The 16602-nt window shown below is 38.5% G+C and overlaps 1 protein-coding gene across 6 annotated transcripts in view; it reads left to right on the top strand.

The window, feature by feature from the left end:
- Nucleotides 1-318: 318 nt before the first annotated feature.
- The window catches only part of NKAIN2 (sodium/potassium transporting ATPase interacting 2), a 1172348-nt gene continuing 1156064 nt past the window's right edge, over nt 319-16602 (top strand). For 3 of the 6 annotated variants that reach the window (XR_011388540.1, XM_070073641.1, XM_070073640.1), the window contains exon 1: nt 319-573. Coding sequence is in view for 2 of the 6 variants with exons in the window: in XM_070073641.1 (XP_069929742.1) it covers nt 460-573 (114 nt within the window). In the remaining 4 variants the exon portion in view is untranslated. Of the gene's footprint in view, nt 574-658; nt 845-16602 lie in introns of those variants that run through there. The other 3 variants (XR_011388542.1, XR_011388541.1, XR_011388543.1) reach the window with 2 other exon arrangements.

Genomic DNA, 16602 nt, shown 5'->3' with positions numbered 1-16602 from the left:
GGCAGGAGCAGGACCGGTCACCGACATGCCGCCCGCACGCCTGGCCCCGGAGCGCCGCGGTGCCCACCGCCGCCCCGGCCGCAGCCGCCGCTCCTTCCCGGAGAAGTTGACGCCTCCTCGGGCAGGCAGGGCGGCGGGGGCCAGGTGGGAAAGGATTTGCTGGAGGAGGAGGATTAACACATCTGGGCGAGGGGAGGGGCAGGGACGCGGCGACGACCCGCCGCCGCCGGGGGCCGCGGAGCCCCGACGCCCCCGCCCGGCCCGCGCCCCGCCCCCCGCCCGCCGGGCCCCGCAACGCCGGGCGCAGAGGAGCCGCGGGCGGCGCAGGGAGGCGGGCAGCGCCCCGCGCACGCTTCTGCCACCCCCAGAGCCGGCGCGCGGAGAGCGCTGGGCTAGCGCGCGTCGGGGGCGGGCGGCGAGCCGGCGCGGGGAGCGGCGGGGCGCAACTCCGGGGTCCCGATGCCCGAGGGCGCGGCGGCGCTGCCTGGCTGCCGCTGCTGCCCCTGCGGGCCCCGGGCGCGTCTCCGCGGGCGGTGCTGCCCGCAGCGCGGCGTGTGCACCGAGCGAGTGAAGGTATGTGTGGCGGGCGCGGCTGGAGCTGCCGCCGCCGCCGCCGCCGCGCCAGCAGGTCCTAATGCCTGTCACTTCCCAGGACGCTGGCAGCGGCAGCCCGGAGCCCCCGAGCCCTCGGCAGGTTTGCCTGTCCTTCCCCGCGATCTGATTGGATAAAGTGGGGGCTCGACGGTGGCCGACGTGGGACAGTCTGGCTGTGGCAGGGGTCTCGGAAACCATGGGTTATTGCAGTGGCAGGTGCACGCTTATCTTTATCTGTGGCATGCAACTGGTAAGTGACACTTGGGTCCTCTTATTCTGTAATGTGCCTTTGAGATAGTGGGGAGGGGAGTGCAGGAGAGGGTTTGCTCTCGATTCGAATGGCAGGAAAAAATAAAAGAAGGTGACAGATATATAGCCTATGTCTAAAATTATTTCAAGGAGACGCACTGTGGGGTACAGAAGAGGTGAGCCTTTTTGCCCCCCTCACCCATTTCTAACCCTCCCAAGACTGCTTGGCAGGTGCAGGTTAAACTTGTGTGTTTAATTTCTTTGAGCACAGCAAGATGTAGCTCTTGGTCCTTTATGCTTTGAATTTCTATTAATGTAACAACGTGATTGCCACATATAATTTACTACACAGGTGTTAAACAGAGACATATGGGATTTTTTACTTTCTTGTGTGTGTACTGGTTTTGCAGCATTTTTCGTTTCTTCACTTAGAGGTGTTATTTTTCTTTGAATTTAGTGCCTCATAAGTATAACGCTCTTTTTAAAACACCATTTAGGACAAACAGTGTCCTTACAGCAGTATGCTCTAGAAGCTACTGAGTTTTCAAAGTATGTAGATTGAAGAGAAATACTTAGAGGCGCTCAGCAACAACATCACTGTGGGCTTGCATCAGCAACCTTTCAATCACAATCATTACCTAGAAACCCCGGGAAAATATTCTGACTTACCTTATGTGTGCTGTTGCTTCGGAAATAGCTGCTGTCTGTTCCCACGGGTGGGGAATTATATGGACTTTGTCAGGAGTACACAGTTTCAAAGAGGCAAGGAACCCATAATGGAAAATGTCATGTCTTTGAATTTCACTTCCCTAAGGGCAGTGGAAGGAGGGGCTGAGGAGAGAGTGTAGAGGTGAAAATATAGCACCCTAAGTGGTTAATGTAGGGTAGAGGGTGCTTGCCCACTCTTGTCATCAAGGAGTTTTCCTTGGAAAGTATAAATTAATCTGAAAAGTCACCCACATTTCCAACAATTGTTTCATAAAAGAGGAAAGGACTATGAGACGAGGAGGTTTTTGAGAGTCCAATCAGTAAAGTGTTCAAAAGAACAAGGATTGTAGCAGAAACTGACAGAAGAGTCCCTTCAGCGTTGGTTGTGAAGCCCACAAGTGTTTGTTGTTGTTTTGTTTAATATTTAGCTGAAACAGTGCTTTATGCTGAATATTATCTCTGCATGTTTTTCTTTCCCAAGAAAGTTGTCTGATGATTTTTGATCTGTGAATTACGTACTTTTGCACATGGTTGTAAGAAAAAGAAGATGGAAGTATACGTAAAATGTTGAGAATGCAGCATTTCCTCAATGGTGTGTAAACTAGTTTATTCTTCTGTAGTACAGATTCATATAAGTTTGGCGATAAGGGATTTTTACTCTTCATGATAAAGCTAATCAGGAAAATGGAAGAATTCACTTTGCTAAACCACCTATTAGGCCAAGTATGACAAAATGTATAAACATTTTCAAAATATTCTTATGTATGAAAAGAGTACATTTGCTGATTCACAGTATGAAAGCATGAAACTGTGAAAATGAGTGGGTGATTAGAGCATCTCGTGCTCTTTTCAATTTTAAAAATGTAATTTAACTTTTAACCATTTAAAATAATGGGGCTTTATTATGGCATATGTAAGTATTTGATGTACAAGGCATTTTGTGTGCTGAATACAAACTCCTTAAGAATTTCAAATTTATAAAAAAAAATTAGAAAACCATCAGTACACTAACGGGATAGCAAAATATGTAAAATAGCAGGATAAATTTAAATGGTTCCATATGTGTGTGTGTATGTGTGTGTATGTGTGTGTATGTGTGTGTGCAGGCACATGTGTACACATGCATACATGCAGTGGTGCATTGGGAAGGTGTTACATCACTTATGGAACAGATTCTGAATCATAGCTAAGTTCTCCAACAAAACAGACTTTATTGGTTATAATAAGGGAGTGCTCAATCTAAGCATGTACCCATTGGAATGCTAAGGAGTACTTTATGCTCTAAGAATCATGTGATTTTTTTTCCCATTCAGACTTTATGTGTCACCAGGCTAATATAATTAGCAGCCATGTTAATGCAGATGCAGAACAAAAAACAGAGGACAAAGAAACCCTTTTGGTCTGATAGAGTGATATGATCATACAACCCCAGAGATTCTTGGTAGTTATTGCTTCTTAGAAATACAGTATGCTATTTTAAAGAAAGTAATTATTTAGCTAATTAATAGTTGTAAAGTACTGCCCTAGAAACAATGGGGGATGTATATATGTTTTTCTTTTTCTCTTGATACATTTAAAAAAAAAAACTTTATGTATCTTCGAGCTACAGTGAATGAAGATTGTTTTTTAAGTAAGCCAATTTTCCAGACTATGTTATTGCTCATGTACCATGGGCTACCATAAAAGTTTCTCCAGTTTTGTGTACTTTTGAAATGTGTATGAGTGTTCCTATGGTACTTGAGCATCTGTATTCTGTAGCTGTACAGAACGATCTTACATTTTGAAAATGAATTCAAACCAGTTATATTCTAAAAGGAAACTTTACAAGGGAACTTTATTAAGATTCAAAGAACATTAATCTTCAATCCTGTAAGTAGAGTATATGTACTTTAGTTAAACCTAAAGGAGTATTTACCTCAATTTGCAACTAATCTAAGGAAAGGATGAAGTCTCTTGATTTTGTGGGAGTGTAGACCACATCAGAACAGGCTAAAAAACAAGTGGACAGAAACCAATGCTTCAGAGAAATTTACTGGCCAGGATTCTGTATCTTTGGTTTTAATCATATTAAATGTGAATTTAATTTATTGTGTGGTAGACAAGTATAGATAAACATATTCTTTAGAAAATCAGGTTACAACTTTATAAGGCAAGGAATCTGAATTTGATACCATAGGAATTGAATGCAAAACTTTCATTTCATAAAAAGGGTCCGTCCCTATGTATCAAAAATTGAAATCTTTATAAGCTATATGATTGCACCAACTTCAGATTTTAGGCTGATTCCTGTAAAAAGGGTGTGATCCCTGGAAACATATTTGCTGGATGTGCAGAATCCAGATTTTAAGCTTATAATCGCAAGAAGGTAATTTTCTTTTTATCATTGTAGCCCCTAATGCTCAGAAAGTGAAGATTTCGGATAGAAACATAATTTGTCACTGCATTTTCTGTGGTGGATGTAGTGCTACAGGATGAGGACAATTTAACTTCGTTTTACAACTTTTCAGTAGCTTGCGAAAGAATGTTCAGTTTCTTCTCCAATGTTTGGTTGAATCATAGAGCACTTTCTGTAAGTGTTGGAAAAATTGCCCTGGTATCTTTCGGTATAGAATCTCTGTTATAATATGGAAGAACATAACTTATTTTAGATTGAAAAGACAGCTTTGTTTTCAAGTAAGGAAACTCAAAACCGCCCACATTTTGTACATCAGACACCCATGTGATGCAAAGCATGTGTGTCACAAACTATTGACACAAAAGTCTGGATTTATATTCAACAGATTAACACTTGAAAATGCCAGAATTGCCATGTGCTCCTTGAAATATTGCTAACTTGGAGCAGGTGCAACTAACAATTAGGTTAGTACACATGTGTGTGCAGCTGTGTGAAGCAGCACATTTGAAACTTAATTAAGATTGATCCATTACTCTCTCCTGCACAATTACTGAACTTTTTCAAAGGTACACGTCTATTCAAAACATAGGGTTATGAGAGTAGAGATGGACTAAATAAAAACTATTTATTATAATCATGGAGTATTTTAGCGATGGTGATTGTGTGCAGTGTTCATAATTATATGTTATTTGATTAGTTTTTAGAAAGTATCGCACTGACAGAGTAGCTTCAAAAGCACAAGTAGAATCTTTTTATTTTCCTGGGACATTTATTGACAAATTTGATCTTTGGGGGACGAGTTTAGAACTTTCTCTGCCACAAACCCTCCTGCCAAGAGAATTTTAAATTTTTGATTCAAATGCCATTTATCAGAAAATCTTAAGTTTGTTAACCAATCTGATTCACGAAGAATGAAAATTCCCATTGGATACTTTTGAAACTTATAATGTAGAAATGTGCTAGGAGAATGAAAAGTTGTAAGTGACTTTCTTTGCAATATTTTCTACTTTTGTACCCCAATGTTGTCACATGAATGTTTGTACTTGACTCTGTTAACTCAACACTGCTTTGCTTTAAGGTTTAAAAAAACAAACACAAAAAGCTAACTTCTTCTTGTGTGGACTCTGTGTCTTAGTTCACAGCGAATGTGGCAACTTCTTTTCTTTCGTACACATAACACTTTCACAACCCAAGTTGTGTTGGACTGTTCCCCTGCTTTTTCAAATAAAGGCTTGGATGGGCCGCATCCCCTGTGCAGGGTGCCAGAATCCTCTCTGGCATGAGGCCCATGTGTGGGTAATGGCCCAGAAATGCAAATGAGCATTGCTGTCTCCTCTCTCTCCTATGCTGCTTTACTTTGGGGTCAGATTTTCTACTTTCCTGTCAAGAATTTCAGAATTCACATCAAGGCTTCCTTAACACAGGATGGCTTGACTGTTTGCTCTGCTGCTTTTTTTTTTTTTTTTTTGTACATATGTGATTGAGAAAAATAAAATCCCAGATGTGGAAGCATCTTTGCTACTAGTAATATAATATAAAAATTTGGGCATAAATTGCATTACATATTGGTGTATACTAGTAATCTCTAAAATTTCAGAGGTTGCATTTGAGTTATGTTATTTGATAGAATTTCAGGCTGCTCAATGTCATTTTTCCATAAGCAATTTTGAAACTAGTATTGCTAATAATAACTGAAATCTGTTTCCTGGTCTAATAACACACAAATGTCAGAAACCAAACATGAACATAGAAAAATATTTTCATTCGTTTTCAGCCTATGTAATGAACTCCTCATGTGGGTCCTCTTTTGATTGTTGGTTATTTTCAATGTGGTCAGTTATATATAGGGTACAAAGATTTTAATGTTTAGCAGTAAAATTGAAATCTTGGGATTTGATTATTTTTTATAAACCTTGTCTATGATCTTGCTGAATAATAGTCTTTCTACTTTTACTTGTTGAACTCTTATTTATTGGAGCATTAAGCCTGTGATTATAAAGTAAATTAAAAATGTTATCACACAAATTAGAAAGAAGGAAAGGATAGAAGAAAGAGGAATTCAAATATCATTATATTCTTAGAATTATATTTATGAAATACATGAAATCTGTTCTTTTTATTTTAATAAAATTAATTAAAAATACAATATGTAGGCAGTTAAGACACAATGTATTTAAGTGTACTTTTCCTATCATACAATTACGATAAGAACAAGAAAGGTGTTTACACTTAAATTTTATGGGGTAAGAATAATACCACATAAAACATTTGTTGCTACTATCCCTGTAAGATTTAGGGATACTTAAAAATTATGAAGGAACAAGATAAAATTGTACTGTATTCTTTCTCCAGTTTAGGGAAGAAAATAAAATTTATAAACTGGGTTTCTGTTCTCTAATATTTCAGATATGTTTAGATGTGAAACCTGTTACTATTTAAATCACTACTTGCTTTGTCTCCTGAAAGCAATCTTTTTCTTTTTCTTTGCTTAAAATCTAAAACAGGCACTGAGTCTGATGAAGACTTTTTAGCACTTAATTGTATGCAAGCTGTTACCTTTTTTCCCCCAGTCTAGAATAGGATTAGCATGGGCTCTAATAATTTTTACTTTTTCAACTATTTATGGAATTAATTTTATCTTTGATCTCAATTTAAAAACTATCTTTGAAAAGTTACATTTATTTTATGTGCATTTTGAAATGAGTCATTTTAATTTTTTGTATATTTTATATTTCATATGCTTTTAACACATAAACTAGATGTAAAATACTTACATTATTTGTAAATAAAAAAGAATATAATTTATTGGAAGTTTCTTCAAGGCCAAATGCTAAATGAATATTTTTGTTTATCACTGAATTCTCTCCAATAACCCAATGATGTAGGGTAATATTGATACCCTTATGTGACAGAAGATAAAATGGAGGCCCCAAAAGATGAAGCAACCTTAAGTCACTCCCCTAGTAAGGGATTGAACTTGGATTCAAAGCCAGGTCTGTCCGACCCTGAGCCTGTGCCACTGTGCCTCACCACATCCCTTCCAAGTAACCTGAAGCTATCAGCATCATATGCTTGTCTTACTAACAAGGGAAGTATCTGCCTGCTAATTCTTTGGAGTTACAGTAGTCAGTACAGACCTTCCCAGGCTCAGAGGTCTGCTGGTTTGTGAATGAAGGAATCAAAGGATAAGAGGAGGGGTCACCCCCATACAGTAAGTGCCTGTTGCTGTACCTAGTAGATATTAAGCGTGCCCGAACTCTGCAAAACTTTTGTATTTCCATGCTAGTGAAATAATTCCAGATGATGCTTCTGTCATCGTTCAAAGGTGGGACAAAGAATTATAGCTTCTACGCACTTCTAGCTTACTTTTGACAGATAACTACTCAATTGGACTTTGGGACTGTGATATGCATGGAAATCTATGGGAAGAAGAAATACATTTGAGTTTCTTAAATTCCTGTTCTTTTTTGAAACAGATCCTTGATCTTTGGCTAATGCAGAATAGTGTTATTTGTTTGTTCATGTTTACATTCCCCAAATTCCATGCCCATTCACACCACTACTGGCAGAGAATATTTGCAAAAAGATTTTGTTTCTGGAAAAGACTTAGGTTATTTAAAATAAGTACCAACTATTCTGAAACACTTGTAGAGTCACCCATGAGACTTTTTCACACAGATGTCTGGGGCCTACCCAAGACTTTCTGACTCTATAGATCTGAGAAAATTAGAATTTGCACTTTTAATGAGCACACAGATGACTCTTACGCCACCTGTCAGGAACCTAACTTTGGGAAATACTGGCCTAGAAGGTAGGTCTTCACTTAATGGTATTGCACTTAATGGTATTGCATGAGTACATGGACCTGTTTTTGAAATTCTTCAGCTCAGCTAGATAATTAGCTCATTTCTTCCTTGGCCTGCTGCTGACGTGAAAGAACACTTTTCTTCTGGACCAAGTATGCCTATTTCTGACTTCTGGCTTAGTCACATTCAGAAGTTTAAATAAGAGAAATGGCAGGTCTTTTCACAGCATTCATGATGTTACGATGAATAGAGACGTAGAAGAATCTGAAAGCACCCTTATGCCTGGTAGTGCTGGAACAGAATTGGGTCCTTCAACTACATAGCCCCTCATTCTAAATCCATGAAATTGCTTCTCACTGTGCTCAGCATAGCCCAGGGAGAGAGAGGAGGAAATATGCTAAGAAAATGCTGGAATAGGTTAAAAGTCAGATTGTTCTATATCTAGCCTAATGCTTCTGCATATGCATATGTATATTTACATATTTCTAAGTGGTATTTCTTCATTGAAAGATGGGGCAAGTAATTCCTGACCTATTTACCCTAGAAGATGATTAGGAACGTTTAGGGGGAGGATATGTGCTTAAAGTTTGTAATTTTAATGGCTTAATCTTTCTAAATTGTTCATCTAATAAGTATAGGAGTTATTATAGGGATGTTTACATATCATTTGAGCAGTGGCCTTAGTTGCAACAGTGAACTTTTTGTATAAAAATGTTTTTCTGTCATCAACACACAATCTTACGGGCTGTAGAAATATGGATAACAGCACTAGGTGCGAATGGTCTGAAATAGAGAAACTAATATGCTTGTCTCTCATATATACCACTTTAAGTATTCATTAAGAATTAAAGGTGGATTCACAAATCTGTCATCATTCTTGTTGAGAACAGCAGTTATAAAATTGTGTTTGGGGGAGCCTAGTCCTAAAAATGTTTTCATAACTAAGAGCTCTTATCATCTCACCAGCTGCACCCCAGAGTCATAATACCTACTGGAATATAAGCAGATCCATGAGATTCTGTAGTCAATACACCTGCTAATTCTATTCAGCTCAGGAAATATTTGCAAAGTGCTTGCAATGAACCAAGAAAGTTCTTTTTCTGATGCCCACTATTAATCTTCCATGGAACTAGTATTTTCAGGGATATTTTTCATTGAAATATTACTCTAGGCTAATGATGCAGTCTAAAAGTGAATGTTAAGTAATTATCTAAATAATATTTAAAGACTAAAAATTCAATATAAGGGCGAGTGTTGTTGCACAGTAGATTTAGCAGCTGCTTAGGATGCTGGCAAACTATATTGGACTGCAGGAGTCCTGGCAACTCTGCTTTCAATCCAATTTCCTTCTTTTTTTTTTTGACAGGCAGAGTGGACAGTGAGAGAGAGACAGAGAGAAAGAGACAGAGAGAAAAGTCTTCCTTTTGCCGTTGGTTCACCCTCCAATGACCGCCAAGGCTGGCACGCTGTGGCCGGTGCACCGCGCTGATCCGATGGCAGGAGCCGTGTACTTATCCTGGTCTCCCATGGGGTGCAGGGCCCAAGGACTTGGGCCATCCTCCACCGCACTCTCTGGCCACAGCAGAGAGCTGGCCTGGAAGAGGGACAACCAGGAACTAGAACCCGGTGTGCTGGCGCCGCAAGGCGGAGGATTAGCGTAGTAAGCTGCAGCATGGGCCGCCAATTTCCTTCTAATGCACCCTGAGAGGCCGCGGGTGATGGCTGAAGTACATAGGTCCCTGCTACCCACATGACCTACCTGGCTTGAGTTTGGGATCCTGGCTTTAGCCTGGCTTGGCCCTGACTGTTGGCAGGACTTTGGATGAGTGAACCAGTGGATGGAAGACCTCTCTCTGCCCCCACCTCACTGTTCAACTAGAAGAAAATAAATATATATTTAAAAATTCAATATGACACTCTTAAACCTATTAAACAAGTATATAACAGATAGTAACAGACATATATTTTAAAATGTCAGAAGTTACCTTATTGATATAAATTAATGGATTGCTGTTTTCAGAAACTTTGCTATTTTTATGTTTACCTAAATTTCTCAGTTTTTTTTAAAAAAAGATTTATTTATTTGAAAGACAGAGTCGGTGGGGGGAGACAGAGAAAGATCGAGATTGAGTTTCATGAAGTTTTCTTTCAACCACTGAAATCAAAACCTTTGGTTTGAAATTTAGTCAAGTCCAATTGTGGATGTTGCACAGAGGCTGATGTTTTGCAGTCGTTTTGCAAAGATAATGAAACTTGGAAATCCTTGGAGAGGGTGTCTGCAGAAGCACTTTAATTGAAAAACAGTGGATGAGAAACAATGTCTGTATCCTACATCTAAAACCCAACTCACTCTTCCAGAGACACACCCTATATTTTTGCTTTTGTAGGGGGATGGGGAAGAATCCTCATGCTGACTGTTTTTTTAATCAGTGCATACACAGTAAAACAGTAACACATTTAAAACCCCCCAACAATGTCAGATTCTTTGGAAACAAATGGGTCTTAGCTTGGAATGAAAGAATCAATGTAGCACACCCTGCTCTTGTTAACAGAAGTCTTTGTGTGCATCTGTATTATGCTGATTGCACAATGGAATAAGGAGATGTTTCAGATTCTTTAACTGATAGCTGTGTGTTCAGTCTTGGAGGGATCAGTGTTATATTTGAACTGTTCACTGGTAAGGAATTCAAAAGATCCTGATCTGGAGGAATTTCTTGCCATAGGAGATAGAGGAACTCCCAGAGTATTATGTGTAGGAGGACAGTCTGACACCACTGAGAAACACAAAGCAAGAAGGGCTTCTGCAGCCCTTGAGAGAACAATTAATCTTGCTGCTTTCTATGGACTTGGCCCCAGGAGAAGGGCAGTGCGGACTGCCTTGGAGATGAGCATCACTTTGGTTATGACACTTGCAATGGTGGAAGGCAGTTTGCTCCTGGGAGTGATTATTCATCCCTGTGGACATAGTGATCTGACTTCACTCTCATTAATCTATGGGAAAGCAATAATGCACCTTACATAAGATGCATATCTAGGTGCTACCTGTTGCTCTATTTGATTGTTTTCAGATGCAAGGATGACATTCACGTCTGTGGGTGTGTTTAATTCAAGTTATTGAGAATAGTGAGAGAGTCACATATTTCAAAATTTTCAAAATTATTGTAAATGTAATAATACAGAAATGGTGTGGAAAAAGCTTTGGGTCTCTTTTTTAATATTCTTTCTTTTTTAAAAAATTACAAGTTTGACGGCAGTAAATACAACTTGTGATTTTCTAAAATATTGGAACAATACATATAGGATTAGGATTATGTATATCTTATCCTTATCAACAGGAATGAATGGAGTTTCATTTTTGTCTATCTTTTATAAAATGTGATCCCATTTTCTTCATTCAAAAGATAGTAATTAATTTATGGCAGCTCTATAGCATTTTTGAACTGATGCCTTGTTTCTCTGTTGGCCTGGTATTAAATACATCCATTTTTCTTCTACAAGACTGTGGGGCTGAGAAAAGAAACTCCTGGATGTTTAATAGAACAAGTATGCTTTACTTTTCCTAAAGCTTATTGTTTTTGGTTTTACTTGAAGTTGCCTATGGATTCACTAATGAATTTTCTTGAGGATAGATTTCTGGCTTTATCAAACACTTTTCTGGGGTGGTCTTTAGGTCTTAGATATTTGGGACAGTGCCTTTCCAGTTTACCATTTGCTAGATTGTGCTGTGCTAGATTTATTTTTATTTAGAAAAATTGACTTAAAATCAGGTAAATGGCGTAAGTTTAACTTACATTTAGTAAGTGTAAGTCTTGCAGCAGCAGTATTTGAAACATTTAGTTATATGCCTCTTTTTATCCTTTTTTATCCTATGTTAAACAGGCCTTTTGGTTTATATTTTCTTTTTATAAGAATGGCTTGGTTATTATTACTACTACTGTACCTATTTTGACTCAATGTCTGTTAAATACCATAACCTAAAATATTAGTTTTACCCTTAAAATGGAAGAAAGGAATCCTAATGAATTATTTTTAAAGTTTACATAGTAATTTGATGCAGACTTTACACGTATTTGTTATATATTCTGTGTGTTCACTTCTAGTAAACCAGTCTTTTAATTAAATTGTTCATTATATGAATAAAAATTTTACATATAGATAAGATCCAGATGTGTGTTGAGGGAGAGAAGAGACTATGTAAAATATTCACCTGGAGTTGGTTCCTAATCTGCAGTGCTTTTATAGTTATGACTATTTTAAGGTCAATGTATTAATGAATGGATGGTGTGAGGAAATTAGGTAATTACTAAATCAGCTTCATCAAGTAGGATTTATGAAATGTCCTTACATGAATAGAGTAATGAATATGTGCTGAATAAATCAAGTCTATATTTCTACCGTTTTGTAAATTAAGATATGATCTAACTGAAAGGAATGTCAAGCTGTGTTTTCCATCATAAATCTAATATCTAGTGGTTGTGATAGTTAAAGATTAGTAAAATGTCAACCTGATTCTTATTATTTATTTACTTACTAAGCCATACTACTTACTTAATATGATAGTCACTAAAAGTGTTTTGCTGTCCCCATTCATTGTGTGTTACAAATAACATTTAATTTTCCTGTAAATAAGATCAGCGTTTGTTCATGAGCTATAAATGGTGATGTAAACTGGGCCATTGTGGTCCATTGTTTTTCTTGAAATAAGTTAATTCATATCAGTTCAATTTCATATTATCTAGCATTATTTAATGCAATTCATGCTACTTTATTTAGATATCCCAAAGTCTGTATTAGGTAAGAATATCAAAAATGAGTTTTTTTTTTAATATTTCCTGTCTCTATAGCACTAGTTCTTTACTTTTTTGAGTGTTGTGTACCCTTTTGAGAATCTATAAAAGCTACTCTCTCTCTCTCATCAGAAATATATTTATACAAATTGATAGTATTCATAAACTTTTGAATCTCAATCCCTGAGACTCAGGTGAAAACTGCTACAAATTTATGTTAGTTTTTTTTTGTTTGTTTTTTAGTGTTTTGGGTTTTTTTTGTCTTTCACTTAATCGAGCTTCTGCTTATCAACAATTTTAATTCAATTATTTTGAACTTTGGAAACATTTAGGAGGTTATATATGCATTGCTATATGCTAATGCATATTATATTGAGACATATGCACACATAGAAAGGTATTTCAGAAGGTTCATATGAATTGGAAATAGTGAGTTTACATTGGTGCAAAATTTTTCATTCGGAAATCTTTCATGATATGTAAAAAATGCATATTGTGATGAAAATATGTGTGGATTTAAAATTTTTCTGTGCCAAAATAAACTCATATCTTTAATCCTTTCTTCCATGAACTTTCTGAAGAATGGTACCAAGTTTGTATTTTATGTGTGTGTGTGTGTGTGTGCGCATGTGTTTGTGTGTAATGCAGGATATGAGAAGCCAGTATGACTTAGAAATAGAACTAAACTATACTTCCTTTAAGGAAACGGAATACATATAGGTACCTATAATTGAATCATTCTCTATTAGAAAAGTAAGAATAAAGTGCTAAAGTGAATCACGGGAAGAATTAGTTTGAACACTCAATATATGATGGGCTAGTATATGATAAGTAGAACTTCTGTAGCTAGAGGTTGGAGAAAGCAGCACTGTAGGTAGAAGAAATGAGCATAGTATAGTGGTGACAAATCAAGGACCGCATGTGCCGAACAATGAAGAGTCAGAACGACTGGCAAGTAAGGGTACTGGGGAGGTGAGGTAGGGAATAGAAAGGGCAGGAATCTGGATCACACATGGGCTTGAGTCCATTTTGAAGGAGTTTGGATCTTACAGGACAGGATATGCATCCCTTCAGATGTTAATTATTGTATTGAATGACCCAAAAGTCCACAGTAGAAAAAAGAAGCAATATAATGGGAGGGTGAGGACCTGAGGTTTGGCACAAGTCCTGTGGGAAATGTGAGGGCAAAAGCAGCAATAAATTAAAGGATGGCTAAGTTGCTTTGATGACCTTGCTGAAATCAGATGGTTTGCATTTGTAGGAGAACCAGTGATTTCTCCATCAGTATCCAACTTTTGAAAAATTGGAATGAAGTTGCAGAAAATGGAAATCTCCTTGCTCATTGAACAAAACTAAGGGTCTATGAGCACTCTAAAGTGTCTGTGAGAATAAAATGTCCGATCACAAACAGGAAAGAGTGATGGTGGGAAATAGTGATGTCAGCATGGGAAGGGATAGTTAGTAGCTGAAGCCCTTGGTTGGCCATCAAACCAGGCAGTATTGAGTTACTGGAAAGGGTGGAAGGCAGTGAGCCCCACCTATTGGAAGAACCATCATTGTGCATTTTGGCTTTATTAAAAATGATCAGAAATAAGGGACTGGAGAAGAACCCAGTGAGCAGGTATCAGGGTCGTTCTGGGAATTGTACATGGTTGTGAATTAGGGGAGATTTGTTTTAAGCTGGAGAGTAGGGCTGCAAAATATGATTAGAGACAGTCAGAAGGTGGCTGGATCAGGGGTAAGGAGGATCCACTGAAGGGCTGGGAATGGTTGTTTAATGAGTGTGTGGATAGAATGATGGTGGAAGAAGAAAGGCTTCAGGCAAAGTGTGCTTGCTGGCTTGGGAAATGTTGCCTTTATGGAATGGTAATTTCTTAACGTGAGAGCTATTTTGTGTATCATAGGACAGCATCCCTGCCCTGTACTGACCAGATACTAGTGGCATACCTCCTGTTGTGACAGCCAGAATGTACCTACACATTGCCAAATTGCAAAACTGTCCCCCTTTTGAGCTCTACTGAGCTAAAACAAGAAGTTGGAAAGAGCATGTAGAAACAACAGAAAGTTTTCTTCTTTAATGGATTATAAATTGTTCCAAAGCCAGCAGATGAGTTCAGGAAAGGAAAGAGGAACCTTGACCCTGGACACTGCAGACCTCTGAGAGTTCTTACCCTCTGCACTGGGGTTCTGTGTTTGAATGATCAAGGCCTTTCTCCAAAGTCAGTAGTAAATGGGGAGTGGTGCTGAGTGGATTAACCACTCTGAAGATCTGGGGAAAGCAGGATGAAAGAAGAAGTTTGGAGGTAGGTTGGCACACCCACTAGGAGAGAGGGGTGCTGAGTAAGCATTTGTGGGAATATTGACTAGAGAGGCAGTGTTGAATCTAAATTTATTTGAAAGCTACTTTTTATGGCCAATTATGTGCTCAACCAAGCCCTTAGCATTCTTGGCTGCTTTGCTCAGTTTAGTTTGAGCCAGGTGGATTTTATCTAAGACGGAGTGAATGTCACCTTTCCTTTAGTAGCAGAAAAGACTGCTGATGACTGTTTGCCACTTTTAATTTTTCTTCTTACAAATATGGTATTCTGTTAAAATGTACATAAGATATGTTTCTTCATGAATGGTCTTAAGAATGATTTTAGATAAAGAATGCATATTATTTAGGAGATAGATATATAATTATTTATAGAAAGTGAAATAGTTTTTCCAGAATGTGAGAAGTTTTAGGTAAAATTATGAGTTTTTTTGGATGATGGAATATTTGCACAAGGGTGAAGAATGGGACCTGGCATTGTAGTGCAACAGGTTAAGCTGCTGCCTCAATACCAGCATCCTATACAGGGGGCCAGTTCAAGTCACAGCTGCTCCACCTGTGATCCAGCTCCCTGCTAATGTATCTGGAAAAGCAGTGGAGGATGGCCCAAATCCTTGGTCCCTTGTACCTGTGTAGGAGACCAAGATAGAGTTCTAGGCTCCTGACTGTGGCCTGGCGCACCCCGGCTGTGGTCATTTTGGGAGTGAACCAAAGGGTAGAAGATTTTCTCTGTCTCTCTCTCTCTCTCTCTCTCTCTCTCTGTAACTCTGCCTTTCAAACAAATAAATAAATGTTTTTAAGAAGTTAAGAATGCGATTGTAAATGAAAATAATAATTTTTCCAGAATCCAAATAGTTTAGATACTTTTCCCTGCTCTTACAGACACACACACACACACACACTCATTATCACTGTCCTTCAGAAATTTAAAAAAAAAAAACCTTTAAGCTATTAATAGTCCTTAAATGATTTCCCACACCCCAAAACATTCAACAGCTATTCTGATATTTGATATTCTCATTCCCCAGAAAGCTCAGTTATTGCCAAAGAACTACTGCAAAACTTTTTAAAATGATCCTGTCTTGTGTGTAATTTTTCCTGATCCTACTAGACTTTTTTGGGTAATAGCTTTTTGATGGACCCTCATTTGCATGCCTGGAGTTAAGGGAATGAATTACATGACTTCTGACTTTTAAGAATTGTTTAATTATTGTTATTTTTTGAAATATGTGGTGGGGAGAGAGGAAGAGAGAGATCTTCCCTCTGCTGGTTCACTCCCCAAAATGCCCACAATGACCAAGGTTGGTCTAGGATGAAGCGAAGAGCATAGAACTCCAACTGGGTCTCCCACATGGGTTACAGGGGCCCAAGTATTTTAGCCATTACCCTGTGTTCAGCCTCTCTGAATGTACATTTATTTGCATTGGAACCCAGACACTCCACTGTGGGATGTGGGCATCCCAAGCAGGATCTTCACCATGTGCCACAGTGCTTTCCAGGACTTTTTGAAGGTCTTTTTAGATGGATGGTTTCAGGTTTAAATCATTCATTTTGAAATTTCTTTTCTCTGGAAGAGCCTATCTAGAAGGTGCTTTTTCAGCTTCATTGTTATATGGAGAGGAATTCATGGATCACCTTATGCATTTATCTTTAAGACAGAATAGGGCAAAATGGCAGCAGCTGAGGCAAGAACAAGCAATGAAACAAAGTAAAAACTTAGTAAGTGTGAAACTAAATGCAGGTGAAGCC

The sequence above is a fragment of the Oryctolagus cuniculus genome, chromosome 5, assembly GCF_964237555.1.
Source record: "Oryctolagus cuniculus chromosome 5, mOryCun1.1, whole genome shotgun sequence".
NCBI classification, from domain to species: domain Eukaryota; kingdom Metazoa; phylum Chordata; class Mammalia; order Lagomorpha; family Leporidae; genus Oryctolagus; species Oryctolagus cuniculus.
The sequence above is the reverse complement of the archived record's forward strand: the minus strand, read 5'-3'. Positions and strand labels throughout refer to the sequence as shown.